Below are 25,401 nucleotides of genomic sequence, written 5' to 3'. Positions count from 1 at the left end.
ATCCAAAAAAAATTACAAAAAATCAGGCAAGCGAGAAGCTGGTTTTTTGAAAAAATAAACAAAATTGACACCCCATTGGCCCAACTAACTAAAAAAAGAAGAGAAAAGACCCAAATCAATAAAATCAGAGATGAAAAAGGAAACGTAACAACAGACACCACAGAAATAAAAAGAATCATCAGAAATTACTACAAGGACCTGTATGCCAGCAAACAGGAAAACCTATCAGAAATGGATAGATTCCTGGACACATGCAATCTACCAAAATTGAACCATGAAGACATCGAAAACCTAAATAGACCCATAACTGAAACAGAAATTGAAACAGTAATAAAGGCCCTCCCAACAAAGAAAAGCCCAGGACCAGATGGATTCACTGCTGAATTCTACCAGACATTTAAAGAAGAACTAATCCCATTTCTTCTCAAACTATTCAGAACAATCGAAAAAGAGGGAATCCTCCCAAATTCTTTCTATGAAGCCAGCATCACCTTAATCCCTAAGCCAGAGAAAGATGCAGCACTGAAAGAAAATTACAGACCAATATCCCTGATGAACATAGACGCAAAAATCCTCAATAAAATTCTGGCCAATAGAATACAACAACACATCAGGAAAATCATCCACCCAGACCAAGTGGGATTCATCCCTGGTATGTAGGGATGGTTCAACATTCGCAAATCAATCAATGTGATTCACCACATTAACAGACTGCAGAAGAAAAACCATATGATTATCTCAATTGATGCAGAGAAAGCATTTGATAAAATTCAACACCCTTTCATGATGAAAACTCTAAGCAAATTGGGTATAGAAGGAACATTCCTCAATATAATCAAAGCAATTTATAAAAAACCCACAGCCAGCATCCTATTGAATGGGGAAAAGTTGGAAGCATTTCCACTGAAATCTGGCACCAGGCAGGGATGCCCACTCTCACCACTGCTATTTAACATAGTTCTGGAAGTTTTAGCCAGAGCCATCAGACAAGAAAAAGAAATCAAAGGAATACAAATCAAGAAGGAAGAAGTCAAACTATCCCTCTTTGCAGACGATATGATTCTGTACTTAGAGGATCCAAAGAACTCTACTAAGAGACTATTGGAACTCATAGAGGAGTTTGGCAAAGTGGCAGGATATAAAATCAATGCACAAAAATCAACAGCCTTTGTATACACAAGCAATGCCATGACTGAGAAAGAGCTGCTAAGATCAATCCCATTCACAATAGCTACAAAAACAATCAAATACCTTGGAATAAACTTAACCAAGGACGTTAAAGATCTCTACGATGAAAATTACAAAACCTTAAAGAAAGAAATAGAAGAGGATACCAAAAAATGGAAAAATCTTCCATGCTCATGGATTGGAAGAATCAACATCATCAAAATGTCCATTCTCCCAAAAGCAATTTATAGATTCAATGCAATCCCAATCAAGATACCAAAGACATTCTTTGCAGATCTAGAAAAAATGATGCTGAAATTCATATGGAGGCACAAGAGACCTCGAATAGCTAAAGCAATCTTGTACAACAAAAACAAAGCCGGAGGCATCACAATACCAGACTTCAGGACATACTACAGGGCAGTTGTAATCAAAACAGCATGGTACTGGTACAGAAACAGATGGATAGACCAATGGAACAGAATTGAAACACCAGAAATCAACCCAAACATCTACAGCCAACTTATATTTGATCAAGGATCTAAAACTAATTCCTGGAGCAAGGACAGTCTATTCAATAAATGGTGCTGGGAAAACTGGATTTCCACGTGCAGAATCATGAAGCAAGACCCCTACCTTACACCTTACACAAAAATCCACTCAACGTGGATTAAAGACCTAAATCTACGTCCTGACACCATTAAGTTATTAGAGAACATTGGAGAAACCCTTCAAGATATTGGCACAGGCAAAGAATTTCTGGAAAAGACCCGGGAGGCACAGACAGTCAAAGCCAAAATCAACTATTGGGATTGCATCAAATTGAGAAGTTTCTGTACTGCAAAAGAAACAGTCAGGAGAGTGAAGAGCCAACCGACAGAATGGGAAAAAATATTTGCAAACTATGCAACAGATAAAGGGTTAATAACCAGAATCTACAAAGAGATCAAGAAACTCCACAAAAACAAAACCAACAACCCACTTAAGAGATGGGCCAAGGACTTCAATAGACATTTTTCAAAAGAGGAAATCCAAATGGCCAACAGGCACATGAAAAAATGTTCAAGGTCACTAGCAATCAGGGAAATGCAAATCAAAACCACAATGAGGTTTCACCTCACCCCGCTTAGAATGGCTCACATACAGAAATCTACCAACAACAGATGCTGGCGAGGATGTGGGGAAAAAGTGACACTAACCCACTGTTGGTGGGAATGCAAACTGGTCAAGCCACTATGGAAATCAGTCTGGAGATTCCTCAGAAACCTGAATATAACCCTACCATTCGACCCAGCCATCCCACTCCTTGGAATTTACCCAAAGGAGTTTAAATTGATAAACAAAAAAGCGGTCTGCACCCTAATGTTTATTGCAGCACAATTCACAATAGCCAAGACCTGGAACCAACCTAAATGCCCATCAACGGTAGACTGGATAAAGAAATTATGGGATATGTATTCTTTAGAGCACTATACCGCAGTAAGAAACAACGAAATCCAGTCATTTGCAACAAAATGGAGGAATCTGGAACACATCATGCTGAGTGAAGTAAGCCAGTCCCAAAGGGACAAATACCATATGTTCTCCCTGATCGGTGACAACTGACTGAACACCAAAAAGGAAACCTCCTGAAGTGAAATGGACACTATGAGAAATGGTGACTTGATCAGCATAGCCCTGACTGCTAATGGACAACTTAATACATTATCCCTCATAGTATTTTTTTTTGTCTGTTCTACTTAATATGACTGGTTTAATTCTGTAATTATCACACAGTTATTCTTAAGTGTTAAAAATTAACTGAAATGTGATCCCTGTTAAACATAAGAGTGGGAATAAGAGAGGGAAGAGATGTATAATTTGGGGCATGCTCGGGCTGACTTGCCCCAATTGGTAGAGTTGGAAACATACCAGGGGATTCCAATTCAATCCCATCAAGGTGGCATGTGCCAATGCCATCTCACTACTCCAAGTGATCAATTTCAGTTCACAATTGATCATAATGAAAGGACTAAGAGTCAAAGGGAGCACATAAACAAGTCTAGTATCTGCTAACACCAACAGATAGAATAAATAAAGGGGAGAGTGATCCAACATGGGAAGTGAGATACTCAGCAGACTCATAGAATGGCGGATGTCCTAAATAGTACTCTGGCCTCAGAATCAGCCCTAAAGGCACTCGGATCTGGCTGAAAAGCCCATGAGAGTATTTCAGGCATGGAAAGCCAAGACACTCTGGCAAAAAGATCTCTGTGAGTGAGATCCCAGTGGAAAGAACAGGTCATCAAAGAGGGAGGTGCCTTTCTCTGAAGGGAGGAGAGAACCTCCACTTTGACTATGACCGTGTCTAAACAAGATAAGAGTCGGAGAACTCAAGGGGCTTCCATAGCCTTGGAAACTCATAACTGGTGCATAGGGAGATTACTGATGCCATAAACAGGAGTGTCAATTGGTAAAGTCAACAACAGGAGTCACTGTGCACTTACTCCTCATGTAGGATCTCTGTCCTTAACGTGCTGTACACTGAGGCTTAATGCTATAACGAGTACTCAAACAGTATATTTCACTTTGTGTTTCTATGGGGGTGCAAACGACTGAAATCTTTACTTAATGTACACTAAACTGATCTTCTGTAAAAAAAAAAAAAAAAAAAAAAGAAATTATCAATTCCCAACTTGACTCTCACTGGAATTAAACATGACAATAGGTCTGATCTGATTTCATCATGATTTAAAAAAAAATCATCTATTATTTTTCACTTTATGTTTCTGTGTGGGAACAAACGGTTGAAATCCTTACTTAAGGTATACTAAGCTGATCTTCTGTATATTAAGATAATCGAAAATGAATCTTGATGTGAATGGAAGGGGAGAGGGAGTGGGAAAGTGGAGGGTTGTGGGTGGGAGGGACAGTATGGGGGGAAAGCCATTGTAACCCATGAGTCGTACTTTGGAAATTTATATTCATTAAATAAAAGATAAAAAAAAAGATTTATTTTAATTTATTTGTAAGGCAGAGTTATAGAGAGAGAGAGAGAGGAAAGAAGAAGAAGAAGAAGAGGAGGAGGAGGAGGAGGAGGAAGGGGAAGAAGAAGAAGAAGAAGAAGAAGAAGATAGATAGATAGATAGATTGATTGATCGATCGATCTCTCATCCACTTGTCCACTCTCCAAATGGCTTCAACAGCCAGGGCTGGGCCAGGCCAAAGCCAGGAACCTGGAACTCCATCTGAGTCTCCCACATGGGTGGCAGGGGCCCAAGTTCTTGGGTCATCTTCTGTTGCTTTTCCAGGTGTATTTGCAAAGATCTGGATCGGAAGTGGAGCAGCAGCTGGGATTCATATGGGATACTGGCATCACAAGCAGCAGCTTCACCTGCCATACCACAATGCCAGCCCCATATTCTAAAAAAATTAATTTGTAGCCCAGAGCACTTCAAAATGAGTAAAAAAATTAAATTTCCTTCTGTAAAAACTAAGAATGATAATATGTACTAAAGGCATTGAGATTTTGCTTTCTTTAAGGTTTTTTGAGAGGAGAGTAATTATGTTGGGCAGTATTATATACAGAATGAGAAGTATTTATATAAATGAATTAAATGAATGGATTAAAGTAATTAAGTGAATGAAATCCTTAAAAAAATGACTATTATGAAGAGTCTTGGAGTGGACATTTTGACAAAGGTTAAGTTGCTGTTTGGGACGACTGCATCCCATATTGGAGTGCATGGGTTGGAGTCCCAGCTCCACTTCCAATTCCAGCTTCCTGCTAATGCATACCTCAGGAGGCAGCAGTGACAGCTCAAATACTTGAATCGCTGCCACTGAATTACTGACATGATTTATGTGGGAGACCTGGATGGTGTTCTGGGCTCCTATCTTTCCCTAGTCCAGCCCTGGTTGTTGTGGATATTTGGGGAGTGAGAAAGCAGATGGACAGTCTCTCTCTATCTTTCAAATATAAATAAATAAATTAAAAGCATTAAGCCTTTTTACTGTAATGTAATTTTAAAATGTTATGTCAAAAAGAAAAAAAGAGGGGGAGGAGGCAAGAGAATGGGAGGAAGTAAAGGGGAGGGAGGGAAGAAGGGATATCATTGTGTGCTTAAGAATTGTATGTATAAATTACATTGAATTTGTTAAAAACCAATTTAAAATTAGAATTAAAAATTTGGATAGCTTATAGAAGGCATGAGGTTTTTGTGTGTATTGTGGGTGCATATACTTGACCATGAATTCTGTTAGTACTCTTGATAAGTTTTGGTAAGAGAGGAATACCTTGACTATGCCTTCTATTTGCCTTTGCATGGGAGAACAGTAGGACCCCTGAGCCACAGTGAAGTGTACTTTGCATGTTTCTTCCCCAGGTTGTCAGAGGTTTCTTCTTTTTCTGAGGGAGATCAGCAGCTCTTGAAAGTAATTGGAAAGGAATTGAAGTACCATTCCTTTTGTGGGAGTATGGGTAGGTGGGAGGTGGGGGGAGAAGAATCACCACTAAATTTGTATATACTAAATGAATGAAGTTTGAAAAAAATCTTAATAAAATGAAAAAAATTTAAAAGTAGCATTCCTTTATCTTGCTAGATACCTGATTTCAGACATACAGCAATATCAAACCATCTCTCAAAGTAAAGACTGAAGAAAATGAAAATATTTCACAATATTAAATATTAACACAATATTAAAAATTAACACAACATTTATCTTAGAAATAGGAACTAAGTGTTGAAATGTGGTTAATGAAAATTTGTTCTAGAATAAACCATATATGCATGAAAATGCAATTTAAATTGTACCTCCTCATGCATATGCCATTTCAAACATGGTTAAATATGTCATGGCAAAATGCAAATGCTGTCATTTGATAACCTCTGAGATTGCTTATAGTTCAAACATTCTAAGGCTTCTTTGGTTCCAGTGTATGAGGAGTTTCTGGGCGATTTTAGAACAGTGATCTAAAAAGCAGTTTCTTCCTTACACATGTCTCTGTGTGCAGCAACCATCTGATTTTGAAGATGAGCTGATATCATTGTGATCCTGTTGGCCCAATGTGGCTTCTCTCAGTGTTTACATCCTGCTAATAGTTATGCCACAGATGCCATGGGGTCTTCATGGTGATGTAGAGACTGAGTGCAGCTGGTTTGCTACATCTCATGGTCAACTGTATTCCTGCACTCACAGGTTAGTGTGCACAATTGCCAAAGTTTGCTCAACACTTTCTCTTTGTTATTTTGTGGATATCATAAAAATGCTTCCAGTATGATATGTTATGATTTATGTTTCAATTCTATGTTCTCTGTAAGCATGGAAGAATACTTTTAAAACTCAGTGTGTTTGCTAATCCTCAGGATTTTCCTGTAATTTTTATTCTGGATTAGGTAGCATACAGGGACAAAGAGGTTTTTCTTTTTCCCATAAATGTGTTACTTTAATTGCCATTTAGAAACACTGACTTGTTAGACCATGTCACATTATTTGAGTTTTCTACTGCATGAAAACTATTATTCCTTTAAGTTAATTTAGCTAGCATATAAATTTTCTCTTAGCATAGATACCTAAGAATTTCTGATGCAAATATCAATGCTATTCAATTTTAAAAAGTAAAACAAAGCAACTACTTTCCATCCTTCATGTCACAGCTTTGGGAAAAACACACAGTGGTTTTGTTCTGAGATATATACACCTTAAACAACAAAGCCTTTTCAGTGATCCAGATTTAAGATAGTGTTATTCATATGGATAAATTTTTTCCTTGTAACTAAAACTGTTTTGTTTATTTTGAAATAACCTGGGAAGTCACTTGAAGATGAAAAGGTTTACAGAATTTGAGGGGTTGATCATTTGGCCTGGCAGTTAAGCCACTGATTGGTATAACTTCATCCCAGATCAGGGTGCCTGGATTTGAGTCCTACTCCACTCTCAGTTCCAGCTTCCTGCTAATAAAGAGCCCAAGAGGCAGTGGTGGTGGCTCAAGTACATGGAAGATCTGCATTGGGTTCCCAGCTCCCAACTTTGGCTTAGCACAACCCAGCCTTTATAGGTTTGGAGAATGACCCAGCAGATGGGATCTCTCTTTCTCTTTCTCTCCTTTCTTCTCCTTTTCCTGTTTCCCTGTCTCTCAAACAAGAATATAATTGTGTAAGGAGAAAAGAGAACATTCCATGTAGACTATATTATGAATTCCTAAAAGGGCTTGCTTATCTTACGACTTTCCAAATCTTGCTGAAGAATCATTGCCAAACTCTTATTTATGAATAATATGCTCATTTTATAAGCTTTCTAATATTGTGTCCACCCTAAGTAAATACCTAATATTAGCCATTCAGTAAAGTTCATCCAACTGGGGCCAGCGTGATGGTGCAATGAGTTAATCCTCTGCCTGTGGCGGCAGCATCCCATATTGGCACCGGTTGTAGGCTAGGCTGCTCCTCTTCCGATTCAGCTCTCTGCTGTGGCCTGGGAAATCAGTAGAAGATGGCCCAAACGCTTGGGCCCCTACACCCGTGTGGAAGACCTGGAAGAAGCTCCTGGCTTCTGGCTTTGGATCGGCTCAGCTCTGGCCATTGTGGCCATTTGGGAAGTGGATGAAAGACTTTTCTCTCAGTCTCTCTCTCTCATTGTATGTAACTCTACCTCACAAATAAATTTTAAAAATCTGAATAATAGTTCATCCAACTTCAACTCAAGCAAAATTAAAACTTTAACATGTACTACAACTATTTTTTTTTTTTTTTGCCAGGCAGAGTTAAAGAGACAGAGAGAAAGGTCTTCCTTCCATTGGTTCACCCCCGAAATGGCCACTAAGGCCGGCGCGCTGTGCAGATCCAAAGCCAGGAGCCAGGTGCTTCTCCTGGTCTCCCATGGGGTGCAGGGCCCAAGCACTTGGGCCATCCTCCAATGCCTTCCCGGGCTACAGCAGAGAGCTGGACTGGAAGAGGAGCAACCAGGACAGAATCTGGTGTCCCAGCTGGGACTTGAACCCAGGGTGCTGGCACCACAGGTGGAGGATTAACCTAGTGAGCTACAGCACCGGCCCATGTACTACAACTCTTAAAACCTGAATCAGAGAGCTCATAGTTCCGGAAAGCTTTTCTTTTCCTTTTAATAGACCCAGGGTTTAGTTCTTGCTTTGTCACTTATCATCCAAATGCCTGAAAGGGTCAGTTTAGTTTCAAGGTCTCAGTTTCTTCCTTTGTGAAGCAAAAGAGTTGGAAATAGATTAATTTTTGTGTCTGTTTCTAAACTTCTGTCTTAAAATGAATGATGGAATTAGTAGAAATCAAAAGAATTAAGAAAAAAATTGTGAGGAATATTTAGGTAATCTTTTCATCTCTGCCCCCGTTTGACACCCGTGTAATATCCCCTCCTTGTCTCCCTTTAATGTGGGCAGGTAGCCCATAGCTAACGGGATATCAGTTCCTTGATTAAGTGAAATTAGATTTCAAAATTGATGGGCTGTCACTCTCAGGGTTGTCTCACATTGTGCAAGATTCCGTCTTAGTAGACTGGAGGGAGGTTCTTTCCTGGTCTTGAAGAAGCAAGCAGGTACTTTGTGAGGGGTCCATGAGGAGATCATGTGGCCAGGGACTGTGGAGCTGTCTCCAGCTGACAACCAGCTGAAAACCCAGACTCAGTCCTACTACTATAAAGAACTGAATTCTTCCATCACTCACATAACACAGTGAAGAAGAAAGAAATGTCCTAGATTTCCGAGGAATCTCCAGACTGACTGCCATAGTGGCTTAACCAGTTTGCATTCCCACCAACAGTGGGTTAGTATCACTTTTTCCTCACATCCTCATCAGCATCTGTTGTTGGTAGATTTCTGTATGTGAGCCATTCTAACCGGGGTGAGGTGAAACCTCATTGTGGTTTTGATTTGCATTTCCCTGATTGCTAGTGATCCTGAACATTTTTTCATGTGCCTGTTGGCCATTTGGATGTCCTCTTTTGAAAAATGTCTACTGAGGTCCTTGGCCCATCTCTTAAGTGGGTTGTTGGTTTTGTTTTTGTGGAGTTTCTTGATCTCTTTGTAGATTCTGTTTATTAACCCTTTATCTGTTGCATAGTTTACAAATAGTTTTTCCCATTCTGTCGGTTGCCTCTTCACTTTCAGGACTGTTTCTTTTGCAGTACAGAAACTTCTCACTTTGATGCAATCCCAATACTTAATTTTGGCTTTGACTGCCTGTGCCTCCAGGGTCTTTTCCAAGAAGTCTTTGCTGGTGCCAATATCTTGCAGGGTTTCTCCAATGCTCTCTAATAATTTGATGGTGTCAAGTCATAGATTTAGGTCTTTAATCCATGTTGAGTGGATTTTTGTGTAAGGTGTAAGGTAGGGGTCTTGCTTTATGCTTCTGCACGTGGAAATCCAGTTTTCCAAGCATCATTTATTGAATAGACTGTCCTTGCTCCAGGAATTGGTTTTAGAAACCTGAATATAATCCTAACATACAACCCAGCCATCCCACTCCTTGGAATTTACCCAAAGGAAATGAAATTGGCAAACAAAAAAGCGTGTTTTATTGCAGCTCAATTCACAATCGCTAAGACCTGGAATCAACCTAAATGCCCATCAACAGTAGACTGGATAAAGAAATTATGGGACATGTACTCTAGAATACTATACAGCAGTCAAAAACAATGAAATCCAGTCATTTGCAACAAGATGGAGGAATCTGGGACACATCATGACGAATGAAATAAGCCAGTCCCAAAGGGACAAATATCATATGTCCTCCCTGATTGGTGACAACTAACTGAGCACCCAAAAGGAAACCTGTTGAAATGAAATGGACACTATGAGAAACAGTGACTTGATCAGCCCTTGTCCTGACTGTAGATTAACAACTTAATACTTTATCCCTTTTAGTATTTTTTTGTTCTACTTAATACTATTGGTTGAACTCTGTAATTAATACAGAATTATTCTTAAGTGTTGAAATTTAACTGAAAAGTGATCCCTGTTAAATATGAGTGGGAATAAGAGAGGGAGGAGATATACAATTTTGGACATGCTCAGTCGGACTTGCTCCAAAAGGGTAGAGTTAGAAACGTGCCAGTGGATTCCAATTCAGTCCCATCAAGGTGGCATGTACCAATGCCATCTCACTAGTCCAAGTGATCAATTTCTGTTCACAGTTGATCATAATGATAGGACTAAGAGTGAAAGGCATCGCATAAACAAGACTAGTGTCTGAAAATACTAACTGATAGAATAAAAAAGGGAGAGAATGATCCAACATGGGAAGCAGGATACACAGCAGACTCATAGAATGGCAGATGACCTAAACAGCACTCTGGCCTCAGAATCAACCCTTAAGGCATTCAGATATGGCTGAAGAGCCCATGAGAGTATTTTAGGTATGGAAAGCCAAGACACTGTGGCAAAACAAAACAAAACAAAACAAAACAAAAAAACCTATATGAAAGATCTCTGTGAGTGAGATCCCAGTGGAAAGAACGGGGCCATCAAAGAAGGAGGTACCTTTCTCTGAAGGCAGGAGAGAACTTCCACTTTGACTATGACCCTGTTGGAATAAGATCAGAGTCAGCACTCAAAAGGCCTCCATAGCCTTGGCAACTCATGACAAGAACCTAGGGTGATTATTGACGCCATAAACAAGAGTATCAATTTGTTAAATCAACAACAGGAGTCTCTGTGCACTTACTCCTCATGTAGGATCTCTGTCCTTAATGTGTCGTACATTGTGATTGAATGCTATAACTAGTACTCAAACAGTATTTTACACTTTGTGTTTCTGTGTGGGTGCAAACTGTTGAAATCTTTACTTAATATATGCTAAACTGATCTTCTGTATATAAAGAGAATTGAAAATGAATCTCGATGTGAATGGAAGGGGAGAGGGAGCAGGAGACGGGAGGGTTGCGGGTGGGAGGGAAGTTATGGACGGGGGAAGCCATTGTAATCCATAAGCTGTACTTTGGAAATTTATTTTCATTAAATAAAACTTAAAAAAAAAGAAATGTTCTAGAAAGAAGTGAAGCCCCCTAACACCTTGACAGCCGCCTGTGAGACCCTGGGAAGGGGACTCCTGGACCCATAGAAATGCAGATCATGACTGGGCACAGCGGGTCCCTCTCTGCTCTTCATTGCACTCATGTGTACCATCTAGCATTTCAGTGGTAGAGGTATCAAAACTAAGAAACATACCTTACTACACCAGTGTTAACTGAACTGCAACCTTTATTCTGATTTCACCCGTTTTTCCTGAATGCTCCAGGAACACAGGTTTCACTGAGATGTTCCCTGTTGCCTTCTTCTGCTATGTGGCCTGGGATAGTTTCTTATTCTTTCTTTGTTTTTCATGACTTACCATTCTTTAAAAATATAATTAGGTAATTAATTAGAGAGAGGAGAGTGCAGTTGAATCTACTAGTTCAGTCCCTAAATACTTGCAATGGCTGGGTCTGGGCCAGACTGAAGCCAGGAACTGGGAACATAATCCAGGTCTCCTATGTGAGTGGCAGGAACCTACTTGATCCATCATCTGCTGCCTCCCAGGGTCTGAAGTAACATAAAGCTGGAGTCAGGGGGCCAGTGCTGTGGCACAGCGGGTTAACGCCCTTGTCTGAAGTGCCGGCATCCCATACAGGCACCGGTTTGAGACACGTCTGCTCCACTTCTGATCCAGTTCTCTGCTATGGCCTGGGAAAAGCATTAGGAGATGGCCCAAGTCCTTGGGCCCCTGCACTGACATGGGAGACTCAGAGGAAGCTCTGGCTCCTGGCTGCTGCCTTCACATCGGCACAGCTCCGGCTGTTGCAGCCAACTGGGGAGTGAACCATCGGATGGAAGACCTCTCTCTCTCTGCCTCTCCTCTCTCTGTGTAACTCTTTCAAATAAATAAATAAATCTTTAAAATAACATAACATAACAAACATAACATAACAAACATAACATAACATAACATAACATAACATAAAATAAAGCTGGAGTCAGGAGCTTGGTTGGGCCTGGGATTAAATCCAGGTGCTCTGATGTTGAACACAGGCATCTTAACTGTTAGACTAGGTTCACTATGCTCAGTTTGGGTTTTTGTGATGTTTTTCTCATTATTAGCCTGGGATTATGGTTTATGGAAAGAATGAAGGAACTCTTTGGAGTGATGAAAATGTCTTACTATGGTAGCGGTTATGTGGGTGTATACACTTTTCAAAATGAGTTAAACTGTGACATGAAATGAATGTACTTTGTGGTATGTAAATCATGTCTTAATGAAGTTTTTGGAGGTATGTATTTCATATGTATATGTATATGTATACAAGCAAACTTACCCATCAACATGAATGCAATAATAATCATTTGGTTCTTTACTGTAACACTGCTTGTAATCTTTAATAAACTCAAAGTACTAATGTTTTCTGTGAGTCTGAAGCATTTCCAAATATTTTTAGAATATGAGATCCTTTTACTAGCACCTCATAGAATCTGAAATGCAGATTGGGAAATTTCTGGTTTAAGCAAATTATGTTTTAGTGTGTAGGAAAGATAAAAGTGTGGAGAGTTGTTCAGTTTTTCTGCTATGGCTGACTAAAGACTTGGAAAATATATTTTTCTATTGCAGTAGAAATATATTCTACAGGGCCGGCGCCGCGGCTCAATAGGCTAATCCTCTGCCTTGTGGCACCGGCACACCGGGTTCTAGTCCTGGTTGGGGCGCCGGATTCTGTCCTGGTTGCCCCTCTTCCAGGCCAGCTCTCTGCTGTGGCCAGGGAGTGCAGTGGAGGATGGCCCAAGTGCTTGGGCCCTGCACCCCATGGGAGACCAGGAGAAGCACCTGGCTCCTGGCTTCGGATCAGTGAGGTGCGCCAGCTGCAGCGTGCTGGCCGCCATGGCCACTGGAGGGTGACCAACAGCAAAGGAAGACCTTTCTCTTTGTCTCTCTCTCTCTCTCACTGTCCACTCTGCCTGTCAAAAAAAAAAAAAAAAAAAAAAAAGAAAAGAAATATATTCTACATTCAGCACATTGTTACACCTATGAGTGTGAAAAGGTAATACTATTTTAGAGTTTCAATATGTTTTTCATTTTTTAGAATGGTCTTTGCACATATATTATTGCTACAAGGTAACTTGGAATCTATTTGGAAAGAACAAGATGGAAAATATCAGCAGATGAATGGATGACAGTGCTGTAAAGCTGGAGACTTTATTTGCTCTTTGCTGTTGTTGAGCACTCAAGTCTGGGATCTGAGTGGATCTGGGAGGAGCTCTCAGGTGCTAGGGCCAGTTGCCAAGAGCCTGAGTGGGTGGGTCTTGTCTTACAAGTGGGAGGAAGAAAGTGAGGTGATGGTAAGCCCAGGAGGTACTATTCCCACTCCTGGAAAGTCCCCTCAGTTGTACATTGTTTGATTTGGTTCAGTTGAGGTCCATAAAATATTAGTAGCTAGTAAAGCTACCTCTGTCTCTATGCGCACAGTTTCCTGTTTAGAGGTCAAATTCGTGGGTGAAACAACATCAGTGGATTTTTATATCGAATTGTGTCTTAATGCTTTGACAAGACTTACTGGCAGGTTTTGATTTATGATTTGTTTTATGTGATTCATGGATCTTGATTGCAATTATATTGATAAAAACTTTCCTTACACATGCAGTTCCATTATGCACTTAAATATTGAAACAGTATTGAATGCTTTCAACTTTTTCTCAGAGAGCCTTGGACCAAAAGTCTGCAAATAATAACAGTTTGTAAAGTTTGGTGAGGTTTTAAATGTAGTAAAAGTCTTCAACTATGCATAATCATCTGTTTCCTGGTCACTGCTTTGTCTTGGGATATGGCCAAGCATGGTTCAGGTTAACTGTGGTGCATTGAGGCAGATGGTTAAGGGCCACTGCTTGGAACTGAAATTGCTGGCTTGAATGAGCCAGGTTTTGGATTTAGATACAGTAGGACACACCAGGTGAAAGTCTAATGTGGCAGTTGGTTTGTGGATAGTGCACTGGGAGTAAATATTAAGGCATCCAGAAGTCTGATTTGAAGGAATGTGAGTGGAGGTTGCTGGCTGCAGATGGAAGGGAATGAGCAATGAGACCGAGTGATATCTCCAAGGAGGACTGTCTGTACCCCAGACAGGTTTCCCCATCAATGCAGGAAGCTGGGATGCCTCACCATTGTCCTTGGCTCTCCAGGCTCAGAATGTCATTGTTAATGTTTTCAGAAGTATTTAAGCTGGAAGACTCCCACCAAATTCACCAAGGGCAGAGATTAAAAACTAAAGTACCAATCTATTACTTTACAATAAGAACTGGCAGCAGAGGTGATGTTAGATCTGTTTCTCAACTTGCTTTCCCTTTGTGGACAAATCTATATGGGAGCCAAACTGTAATCAGGAGCTGCTCAGGGAGCGTGGACTCTTAGCAAGAGGATTCTGGCACGTTAGCCCCATCCATTCACCCTCATTCCTGGAAAGTTCTGCCTCGTAAGCAGGTTCCTGCTGTCTGGGGCCAAGGTGCCTTCCCTGTGCACAGGCAAGAGATCCCATGCTTGAATGTTCCCCTAACTTTTCTCTACCTTTATTTCTGCTTATTCCCTTTCTTCTGGGCCCAGTGTTTCTTGAGATAAGCTGGTATCTTTCTGTTTCTGGTCAGGTGTTGCTGGCCTGAGAATCATTCTCTCTCTTGATGGTAAATTGGCGTAAGTGTTCTAATCTGCTAAGTATTTGTTTTAGGATTTATCTCTTAGAGATTATCTGCTTTCGAAGTTTCTGGAGGAGAGCAGCTATGGAAGAAGGGCCTCATTATTGATCCCAGGAACTATCTGTAGTGAGTAAGTGAAGCAAATACACAGCAGACCTCTAAACAAGGCTTGCATTAAAGAGAAAGTCTCAAGGAAAATTAAAATATACATCAACTGTATGAAAAAATAGCATGTCAAAGTTTGTGGGTCACAGCTAAAGCAGAACTGGAGGAACACTGATAGCACTAAGTATTTATTTACATGTGAAAAAAGCAAAAATCTCCAATCAATAATACAAACTCTTGTCTCAAGAACTTGAAAAAAAGAACAAAGTAAAATTATATAAATTAATAACAGAAATCAATAAAATTGAGAACAGGAAACCAGAGAAAATCAATGAAGCAAACAGCTGATTCTTTTGAAAGATCAATAAAATCAGACATGCCTCTAAAATGAATATGAAAGAGAAAAAGAGAAGACATTACTTGCCAATATCAACAATGAAAAGTAAACAATCATTACAGACCTGCATACATCAATAGGAAAACAAGGATGCACAGCACAATCCATTCCATATGCACAGTCTCATGGGACCAATTCCAAATTGCCACCTCTTACCAATGATTCGTATAGCTCTACCAATATTAAGGAAATTGAATTCATATTGAAACTGCCAACAGCAATTTCTAGATCCTGATGGTTTCACTGAATAATTCTACAAAATGAAAGCAAGTTGTAACAACCAATGGGAGGTGCATCACACTAGAGGGATTTCTTCTTAATATATACTTGAATGTCACTTATCTTGAATTTATTTACCGATTAAGCCAATAAATTACACTGGAGATGCTATTTCTTAATCTAAAAATTGTTTTTATAATATCTGTTCTGTTGGGGTGGAAAATACTTCATGTGAAAGGCTTCTTTCCTTGTGAAGTGTTCTTCAAATACTGGGGAAGTTTTCTTATTTGGTGTAGATGTGATAAATAATTAAAACTGTCCTTCATATGAAATGGATTATGGATGCTGCAATATTTATCTAAATTTTAGAAGACAAATAAGGAGGTATCCTTGAACAAATTAGGCATTTTGACATCATGTTGAGGTTTCCAGCTGCAGAAATATTGGAGGAGGATCCAAGGTGATAAAATATTTGGTGTGAGATGGGATTTTCATTTGCTTCTAATTTCACACTCATCATATTAATAAGTGAAATTATGTTGTTCAGTTGATATTTTGCAATGTTGCTAGTATGAGTGAACATTGTACCAAATATCTATAATTCTCCTGTATTCTCCCATACTGTTATTCATGTACGTTTTAGAATCTTAGAATTTAGAATATTAATTTCTATAAAATTTTTACATACTGATCCTATAATATAACAGATTTTTTTCTTTTCAATTATTTGTTTTACATTTTAATCACTATTATTTAAAAAAGATTCATTTACTTGAAAGGTACAGTGACACAGAGAGAGGGAGAGAAGGAGGGGGAGGTTTCTTCAATCCACCAGTTCATTCCCCATATGGCTGCAACAACTATGCCTGGGCTGGGCTGAAGCCAGGAACCAGGAGCTCCACCTGGGTCTCCCATGTTGGTAGCAGGAGCTTAAAGTCTTGGGCCATCATTTACTGTATTCCCAGGTGTATTCGCAAGAAGCTGGATGAGAAATAGAGCAACTGGGACTTGAACTACTACTCCACTATGGAATGGTAGTCTCCCAAACAGTGGTTCAGTCTACTTAACCATGAGGCTGACCCTTCCATTTATTTATTATTTAAGTGCTCAGGAATTTTTAATCCTCCTATAGTTAAATTTTTATTTTTTTCTTTGCTGATTTTTGTATATCTTTAAAATTTCCTAACTATGAAGTAAAAATGTATTTCTTTCTAAGTTTTTAATTTAGGGTTTTAAACATTATTTTAATCCATTTGCCATATATTTGAATTTATGGTGTGGGAGGACTATCTGCCACATTTTTATTTTAAAATATCTGTTTTAGTTCTAATTTTCATTCTTAATATTTAGTTCTTGGTCAAGTGTAATCTGAGATCAGCACAAATTCATTAATTGCCTCTATCAAACCTCTTATCAATATACTTTGAAACCAAGTAAATCGATATACTGTCTCTACTGTGCTCATGTAGTAGCAAACATATATTTCTGCACAAGAAGGTGATCAGAAAAAAAGTATCTACAGCACGTTATCAACAGCTGGTTGACATACTTTGAGATGAGTGAGCGGCTCCACATAAGAAAATCAGTTACAATTGCTAACAGCATGAAATGGAAAGAAAACTGAGACCTAAAGTCATCAGTGGCTGCCCAAGTTCACACTGCACTTAAGAAACCAGACTTTTGCTATGGAAACTGCTAAACTGCTGTGCACTTATTGCTCAATTCTTTTTCTATCACCCTGCAGATAACCTTAAATCTCTTGATTCATCATTTTGAATCCCAGATTAATGGTGCCAATTCAGCTCACTTCACTCCTGGGTTCCTATAGTGTGGGAAAAAGATGAGATTTTATAATTGAGGTTATAAATATCTTGGTATTAATAAAACATAAATAGCAAAATTCATTAAATCTATTCCTACCTAATTTACTCTTTTTTTTGGTGCATTGTTGAATTTCCCAATTGAGGATTTTAACAAGTTGTACAATAAGAATTGGACATGTTATAGAACATTAGAGCAATTAATTTGGGATCACATTAGAATGTTCCATTACTTTCATATTTATTTTGTTAACTATCCTGTGCAATTATCATTCTTCATAAACTAGTTTCTGTATCCTGTGAAGAGGATACTCAAATGATTTCATCACCATTCACAACCAATACTTCTTAAGGTTTTATGAGTCACTGTTGGTGATAACTAGGTTATGCCAAACCAATGAGAACTGGATAGATGAGAATTAGTATAGATATAATCAGAAGTGTTATAAAGCTACTTATGTGCATTGAGATTGTGTAAGACTAAATGACCAGATAAGGTGTGTGCATGCACACACACTCAGGATTCTCTCTGAGAGTAGAGGCAAGAAAAGGGTAAAAAATGAATTGTTTAGGGGCAAGCATTGTGGCATAATACGTTAAGATGCCACCTGCAATGTTGGCTTCCCATATGGATGGCATTTCGAGTCCCAGCTGCTCTACTTTTGATTCAGCTCCCTGCTAACGCTCCTGGGAAATCAGGGGAATATGACCCAAGTCCTTGAGCCTCTGCACCCACTTAGGAGACCTGGATGAAGCTTTCAGCTTGTGGTTTTAGCCTGGCCCAGCCTTGGCCCTTACAACCATTTTGTGAGTGAACCAGCGGATAGAAGACCTCTCTCTCTCTTTCTGTAAATCTGCCCTTCAAATAAGATCTTTTAAAAAAGTGAATTGTTTAGAGCATATCAGCATAATTATTTTTGAAAGATACTGTATTGTAAATATTTTCTAATTTAGGTGGCCAGGGAATTTAGAACCATTATTAATATTAGAAATCCTAAGATGAAAATAAAAATTATCTGATGTTTTATTAGTAAGTTTTCTTTGTTTCTTTTCCCCAAGTATTCCATATTCCTGCTGGAGGCAGTGATGAATGGTCTAGCCCAAAGCCTTCATAAAGCCATGGGGTGCTTGGATAATAAAACAAAATTATTTGGCAGGGAGGAGATTGTTTATGGTTCTCTTTTATTGCTTACTAAAAGCCAACATTCTACTTTAAAGAGGTCGATATTCCTGAATTTCAAACTTTTTAGAAGTCTAAAGGAAATGGATACTGGACACGCTCAATGTTAACTCTCTGTTATAGGATAACAAATCTGTTTTCTGCTTAAAATTTAATTTTGCTCTACTTTGGAAGAAAGAAGGGATAATCCTTCAGGATCCCATGACTGTCTAGCCTTTCCTTTAGTGTTATAACCAACCCTCTCTTCCTCTATTAAAATACATATGCTGGATCTGGGTCTCCTGAGAGCACCTTGCAGGATGTGAGTATCTGCTGTATGTGCAAAAACTCTGCAAATGCCCCTCAGCGCATAGGGCCATGAATAAATTATCTTTTTATTACTCTTCAATCCCAAAGCTTCAGCTTAAGCACCAGATCTTTAGGGTGTCCTTCTCTGATTCTCAAGAGCAGTTGGCCTTCCTGAGACAAGTTTTCAGAGCTACCTATTCATTTTACATCATATCATTCTAAACATTTTGTTTCTAATTTTCTGATACTCTAAATTTCATGAACATAGACAGTATGTCTGTCTATTTTTTCCTGGTTGGTATGAGGTTCAGGGTAAGGCAGCCAACACACACACACATGGTGGATAGAGAGAATTCCATCAACCAGGCTCCCCAGCATCTGATACCTTTGCAGTCTGGTTGGGCAACACTACACCACATCCCACATGCAGACATGAGATTGCAGAGGGATGATATGATTCACAGTTATAAATCCGATTGTTTCAAACCCAAGTCTATACATTGCTAAGTTGGTGCTCCTTTCACCATTCCCTGAATTCTAACTAATTCTGATCCTGGGGGGAAGGCTAGAGAAGATCCTTGGCTCCCCCTCCCCTATGACTTTACTGAAAGTACTGCCCAGGGAGTCATCTTTGCCCATTCTCAACTAAAATGATGTCAAGTGGGAGTGGCACTCTCATCCCCTAGTTACTTATAATTTCTGAAATGGAAATGGGAAGGACAGAGGGTAAGTGAGAACTGGGGAAAGCTGAATTGGAAGTAGCCTTGGAGGCAGCCTTATAGCCTGAATTAAAGGTCACCCCTCATTGTGACCTTCTCCAGAAAGCAGGGAAACAGAGATTGCCCACATAACACTCGTACTGTGCCAGAGCTTCAGCTAGAGAAAGGCCAGGCTCTTCAAGCTGACCGCATAACCTCTGAGTCGTAATGAACCCTTAACCAGAGCAACCTCTACAGAAACTAAGTGAGGCTCTCCCAAGGCAATGGCAAATTGTGTCCAAAGGGGGCCAGATCTGGCCCCTGCCTGTTTGGTATGGTCTGTGGGCTAACAATGGATTTTATGTTTTCAAGTTGTTAAAAAAGGATCAACAGTAGAATACTTCTTGATACATGAAAAATCATATGAAATCACAACTTTGTCCATAAATAAAATTTTATAGGTACACAGCCACATCCATTAAGTTACGTGTTGTCTGTGGCTGATTTTGCACTGCACACTGGAGTTGAGCTGCTGCAGCAAGAGACGGCCAGCCTTACAAAACCTAAAACTTCTTTCTCCAGGTGCTCACTTACCCTCTTCCCTCCCCATTTCCTTGCCAGAAATTTTAAGTTAAGTAGGGCATTAGAGTGCCACCTTCATCCACCCTTAATCAACAAAATGCAACAAAAATTTGTATTCATATTTTAGAGAACTGAAAAGATATGAAACAGTGAATGAATAATGATGTTATTTACTGGAATGTAGATGTCTGGGGGAAAGAGTTGTTGGTGAAATCCAGGAGCTCTGTTCTAGGGATAATGTTTGAAGGTCCTGTTAGATCTCAAAATGGCTTATTAAGTTAATAGTTTGACCTGAAAATGAACCAAGAGGAAATCAGAACAAACATGGTGAGCTGTTTCTCTGAATGCTGTAACAGAAATTACTGGTATTAAGAACGAAGAGCGTTGGGTTTTAATGGCCATGCAAGACAAGAGTGCAGATATAACCTGTGAAATGAAGTGAAAAGCTAGATTTGAGCTGCTTTTATGATACCTGGACCTTGAGAACATCATCAATGAAATAATGCATTCAAGTTATATTTTGGCACAGAGCGATACCAAGTTATTTTTTTCTATTTCAGCCAACATTCTGGGTACAAATAAAGAATCATACCAGAGAATTTGTAACCATAAGCCTATTCACGTGTGGTTTGTGATTTGAATATAAATTGCCTACTTGGTCTGATAAACCATAAATCTCATGACCAATTAATATTTAAACATAGTTCATAATGTTCCAAATCCATTAATAGTGGAATATTCTTTGTCAGATGATCCCTCCTACACCATGGAGATTATAAAGTCTGCATAAAAAATGTTAAAAACATAAGTATTAGAAGCCATTAAAGAATAAACAAAGGCAGGCTGAACCTGGGGGAGGTTTGACCCTCGAAAGAAGAAAAATGTATTGGGTGAGAATTACATTTATCCATTTCTCTGCTTATGGCCTGGGAAAGCAGTAGAAGAGGGCCCAGGTCCTTGGGCCCCTGCACCCATGTGAGAGACCCAGAAGAAGCTCCTGGCTCCTGGCTTTGGATTGGCGCAGCTCTGGCTGTTTTGACCATTTGGAGAGTGAACCAGAGAATGGAAGACCTTTCCTTCTGTCTTTCCCTCTTTCTGTGACTCTGCCTCTCAAATAACTATCTAAAATGCTAAAAGAAATGAGATATAAAAGTGCTTAACTACAGACATAAATTGAAATTGTTTCATTGCAAAAATTAAAAGAAAAATAAGAAAGGAAGAATGAGGGATGGTAGAAAGTATCATTATGCTCTTGAAACTGTATATATGAAATTTGTTCCCTTTATATAAATAAAAACCATTTTTAAAAATAAAAAAGAGAATTACACTTATTCTGCTTTTCTCCTGAAAACAGTCTCCAGTACACATATTGTGGGGATTAGCCAGACTTCAAGCAGAAAACATCACCGTTTTATGAGGATTAGATGTAAAAAATATGGAATTGCAGGCTGCCAGAGAGGGTGGAAATTGAGAATTGAAATCCTAAGAAGGAGGGAGACAGAGAAGAGCATACAGGTCTCACAGGTATTTGGCTTGCCTTTGAACTGCTGAAGACTCCCAGTAGCTGAGTAGAAAGCAACAACATCAGAGCAGAAAAGTTGAAGCAGACTTTTAACTTCTTCCTGTCACAGAGGAGGCAGAGTTTGAAGTTTGAATCACAGCAAGTTAGAAAGATTTGGTCTTTCTGTTGAAATTCCAGAAGGCCCATCATTTGAGAAAATACATTATATCTCAATAATAAAGATGAATTCTAAAACTTATGTAAAATCTGAAGATTTGATACAGAAAGTGAAAATGTGTCTTCTGCATGTATAAGGTGTTGAGCAAATAATTAAATTACATTCAAGAACAAAATAAACATTATTCAGAATAGAATAATGAAATGAAGAATCTCTTTGCAGGAGTGAACATTTGATGTGCAGATCCCACATAGAACACACACATCCCATACCTGAATGCCTGATCTCAGCTCCTGGATTTGCTCCAAATTCGTTTCCTGCTAATGTGCACCTGGGAAGCAGCAGGTGGGGGCCCAAGTAGTTGGGTCCTTGACATTCATGTGGGAGCTCTGGATTAAGTTTTGGCTGCTAGAATCAGCCTTACCTAGCCTTTGCTGTTGTAGGCATTTGGAGAGTGATCCAAGATGGGGGATCTATGTCTGACTCTCAAATAAATAAAATAAAATTTAAAAACTACATAGAGTCACTTAAGCTGATCAACATATAAAATGTAGAAAAATTAAGTAAAATGTAATACTTAAGAGAAAAAGAAGCATTGGAAACAATAAAGTTCCCTGATTTTAGAATTAACCAAAAATGACTTTAAAACAAAAGCTTTAAATATAAATTCAATATAAACATAAAGGAAAAGATAATCACAGCTATTGAATAATACATTTTTCCAGCAAATAACTGGAGCTATTAAAAATCCAAATAAAGGAGAGATCCAAGATGGCTGAAGAGGAGCTCAGTGTTCACTTCCTCCTCCATTGAAGACCTGAATCAGCTATATCTTGGGGTGAATGGCTGAGGAAGAACAAGTGAACTCAATAAAGGACCAGTGGGAAGACCGTAGGACCCTGAGGCCAGACATAGCAGCGCAGAAGAACAAAGCCAAGCAGGTGATTAAATCTCTGGCTCTTTGGCAGGGGAAGGGGTGAGAAGGAGGTCCCAGAAGAGCCCACCTGCAGGAATATATTATGTGGGCAATCCTTGCTAGAGAAGAACACACACACACGCCGCAGACCTGCAGCTCAACGAAGAGAGCTTCCTGGAAAATTCATGGCCATTTTGCTCCAGAGAAGCAACTCATTTAGTCCCCTTTTCATAGCTGAGAGCATAGACTGTGGCAGTGTGGCACTACCTGGAGAAAGGCATCACTGTTGGAAGCTCTGCTGTGCCAGGAGACAAAGCCCTTGCATATTTCCTCCCCAGAGTCCTTGTGGACATTACTTCATTCTGGCAATGAAGACTGACCCCTACAGGTCCAACTCTGGCCCAACAGAGTCAGTGTGATCATGGTACATAGTCCAAATGATGCTTTGTACATGATGGAACTGTAGAAGCAGGGAAGCAGGGATATCCAACCCCTATTGATATGGGGCCCATAATAGACATGGAGTTAGGGGAAACATAAGCTGGAAGGTTCCCTGCCCCACAACATCCATCTCCCAGAGCTGCACTTTAACTCAGCCAATCCAGTATGTCCAATTTCCCACAATATGTCTACATCTCCTATACCAGAAAGGAGAGACACCTTGATGAACACATGTAAGTTGAGTTCCATGTGGAGATGTTACAAAGCTCCCAGAAACTTCACACACATGATAAACCATGCCAAAACAACACCCTATTTTTATCTTTATTTAAGGCACCACCCTCTACTCCATACATAGGACTGTTGGCTGTGGGAATGGCCCTTTACTGAATTTCCTTCTCTTTCCTGATCCTATACTCACATCTTTCTGGCCCTCTCAGTATCCCTTCTCATGGAGTTGCCTGCCCTCATGCTGAATGTATACTGACTTTCTTTAAACAAACTCTGCTTTCATTTATATATTTTATTTATGCCTCTGCCTTGCATTCAGATCTCATGTGTGGGCAAATACTTGGACTAAAATCTAGGAAATGCATTTCTGCAACACCAGAAACTAAGAAGTGGGGTTGCCTGTTCCCTTATATTTGAGGATCATCCTCCTCCCACTGCCTACCTTCCCCTGACCATTTGAAATGTCACTGGTTGCTGAACCTGTGCACACCAGAACTCAGGCATATTCCTGTGCTCCCAGCCAGTCTTCCTACTGAGGCTCTGAGCTTCATGTGCACGAATAATAGTTTTTGCAACATGGTCTGAGCACACCATAGGGAGAGTGTTCACACTCTAGAGATTATGCCTGTCTGGGAGAGTGACCATGTCCACCATGCTTTCACTCTGAATAATGAGGCAGCCTGCTTCCAACATGAGCACAGAGAAGGACCTGCAGACTATGGCTCCCACTGACAGTACTCAGAATTTTTTCTCCATGTGCATCCAAGGCATCACTCTGGACTCTGACATTTCTCATGAACAGCTACCTGGGTTTTCTGGCCCTCACCAATGTGCTCATTCAGAACTTTTGGCCAGGGCTTTCTGTCCCCTACCAAGCCCAACAGGCTTGCTCACCAGGGCTTTGTCCTGGGCTTTCCATGCCCCATGTAATGTAATGAGATACATTTTCTTGGGTCTTGCCCCTGAGTTTTCTGTGACACACCCAACTCAGAACATCACTCGCTGGGTTCTCTGGCCCAGAGTTTGTGTGCTCCATCCATGCCCAGGAGAGATATTGGGTCTCCAGCCCTTCTTACAGATGTTTCCACATCTCTGTGCCCCTCCATGACCAGAGCACTTCTTGCTTGTGGCTCAGTCTTTGTGATTCTGTACCCCACCCAGCTCATCAGAGCCTGTAGTCCTGGAATGGTCTAGGATTGCTTGCTGCTGTCCCAGAGCCAAAGTCACTCTTGCAAATCCAGTCACTCCCTCAGATAGCATCATAGCATCTATCTGACCCACCTTCTCCACCTAGCATTAACACTCTTCTCGGAACTTGAGTTGTGCAGTGACTGGGAGTGCATGAGATCATCTGGCTCCTAGAGACAGTGCTGATCTTCCAATTCCAGCTTCTGATTGACTTGGACTCTGTGCCAGGTCCAGTCACAGCATCAGCATAACCATCCCCCAACACCTCGGAAGCTTCTGACTCTAGTCCTTTCCTTTCTGGGACTGATGTCCTAGTACTTGAATTAAAGGGTTTCCAGAAACTGCACCAAGTCATAGGAGTACCCCAAAATCATTACTACTGCTTCCACCAACTAAGTAAATAAAGTATAGGAAAACTATACTATAGAATCTAAAGTCTAAGTAGTCTAAGAAACTACTACGCAGAAGCATAGCTTCAGGAAAAAGCTTTCAATCAACAAAAACCACCATCTAAAAGTGATTGAAACAAGTGATATCCTAGATGCACAAAATCAATGTAAGAACACAAGAAATGTGAATAAGCAAGGCAACATTAAGTCCCAAAAGAAATCAGTAATGCATTAATATCAGATTCTAAAGAATTGATTAAATGTCCGAGAATGAATTCAAAAGATAAACACAGTTAAATGAAATTAGGAAATCAATACATGACATGAATGAGAAATTTAGCAAATAGGTATATATATATATAAAAGAACCAAATAGAAATATTAGAAATAAGTCTCACTGAGTCAATAAAAACAGTAGAAAGTATTACCAATAGACTAAATCAAGCA

General features: G+C 39.7%; 2 protein-coding genes across 3 annotated transcripts in view; both read left to right on the top strand.

Annotated features, from left to right (window-relative positions):
- Positions 1 to 25,122, top strand: part of LOC108177122 (LINE-1 retrotransposable element ORF2 protein) — a 127,542-nt gene extending 102,420 nt beyond the window's left edge. Inside the window, 1 exon segment of the mRNA XM_070050494.1 lies at positions 2 to 25,122. Within this exon segment, the coding sequence (XP_069906595.1) occupies positions 2 to 2,772 (2,771 nt within the window). The 3' untranslated portion in view covers positions 2,773 to 25,122.
- The window catches only part of LOC138843059 (serine/arginine repetitive matrix protein 1-like), a 244,974-nt gene that overhangs the window by 185,171 nt on the left and 34,402 nt on the right, over positions 1 to 25,401 (top strand). The window lies entirely within an intron of this gene.

Source organism: Oryctolagus cuniculus, chromosome 10 (genome assembly GCF_964237555.1).
Source record: "Oryctolagus cuniculus chromosome 10, mOryCun1.1, whole genome shotgun sequence".
Lineage (NCBI taxonomy): Eukaryota > Metazoa > Chordata > Mammalia > Lagomorpha > Leporidae > Oryctolagus > Oryctolagus cuniculus.
The sequence above is the reverse complement of the archived record's forward strand: the minus strand, read 5'-3'. Positions and strand labels throughout refer to the sequence as shown.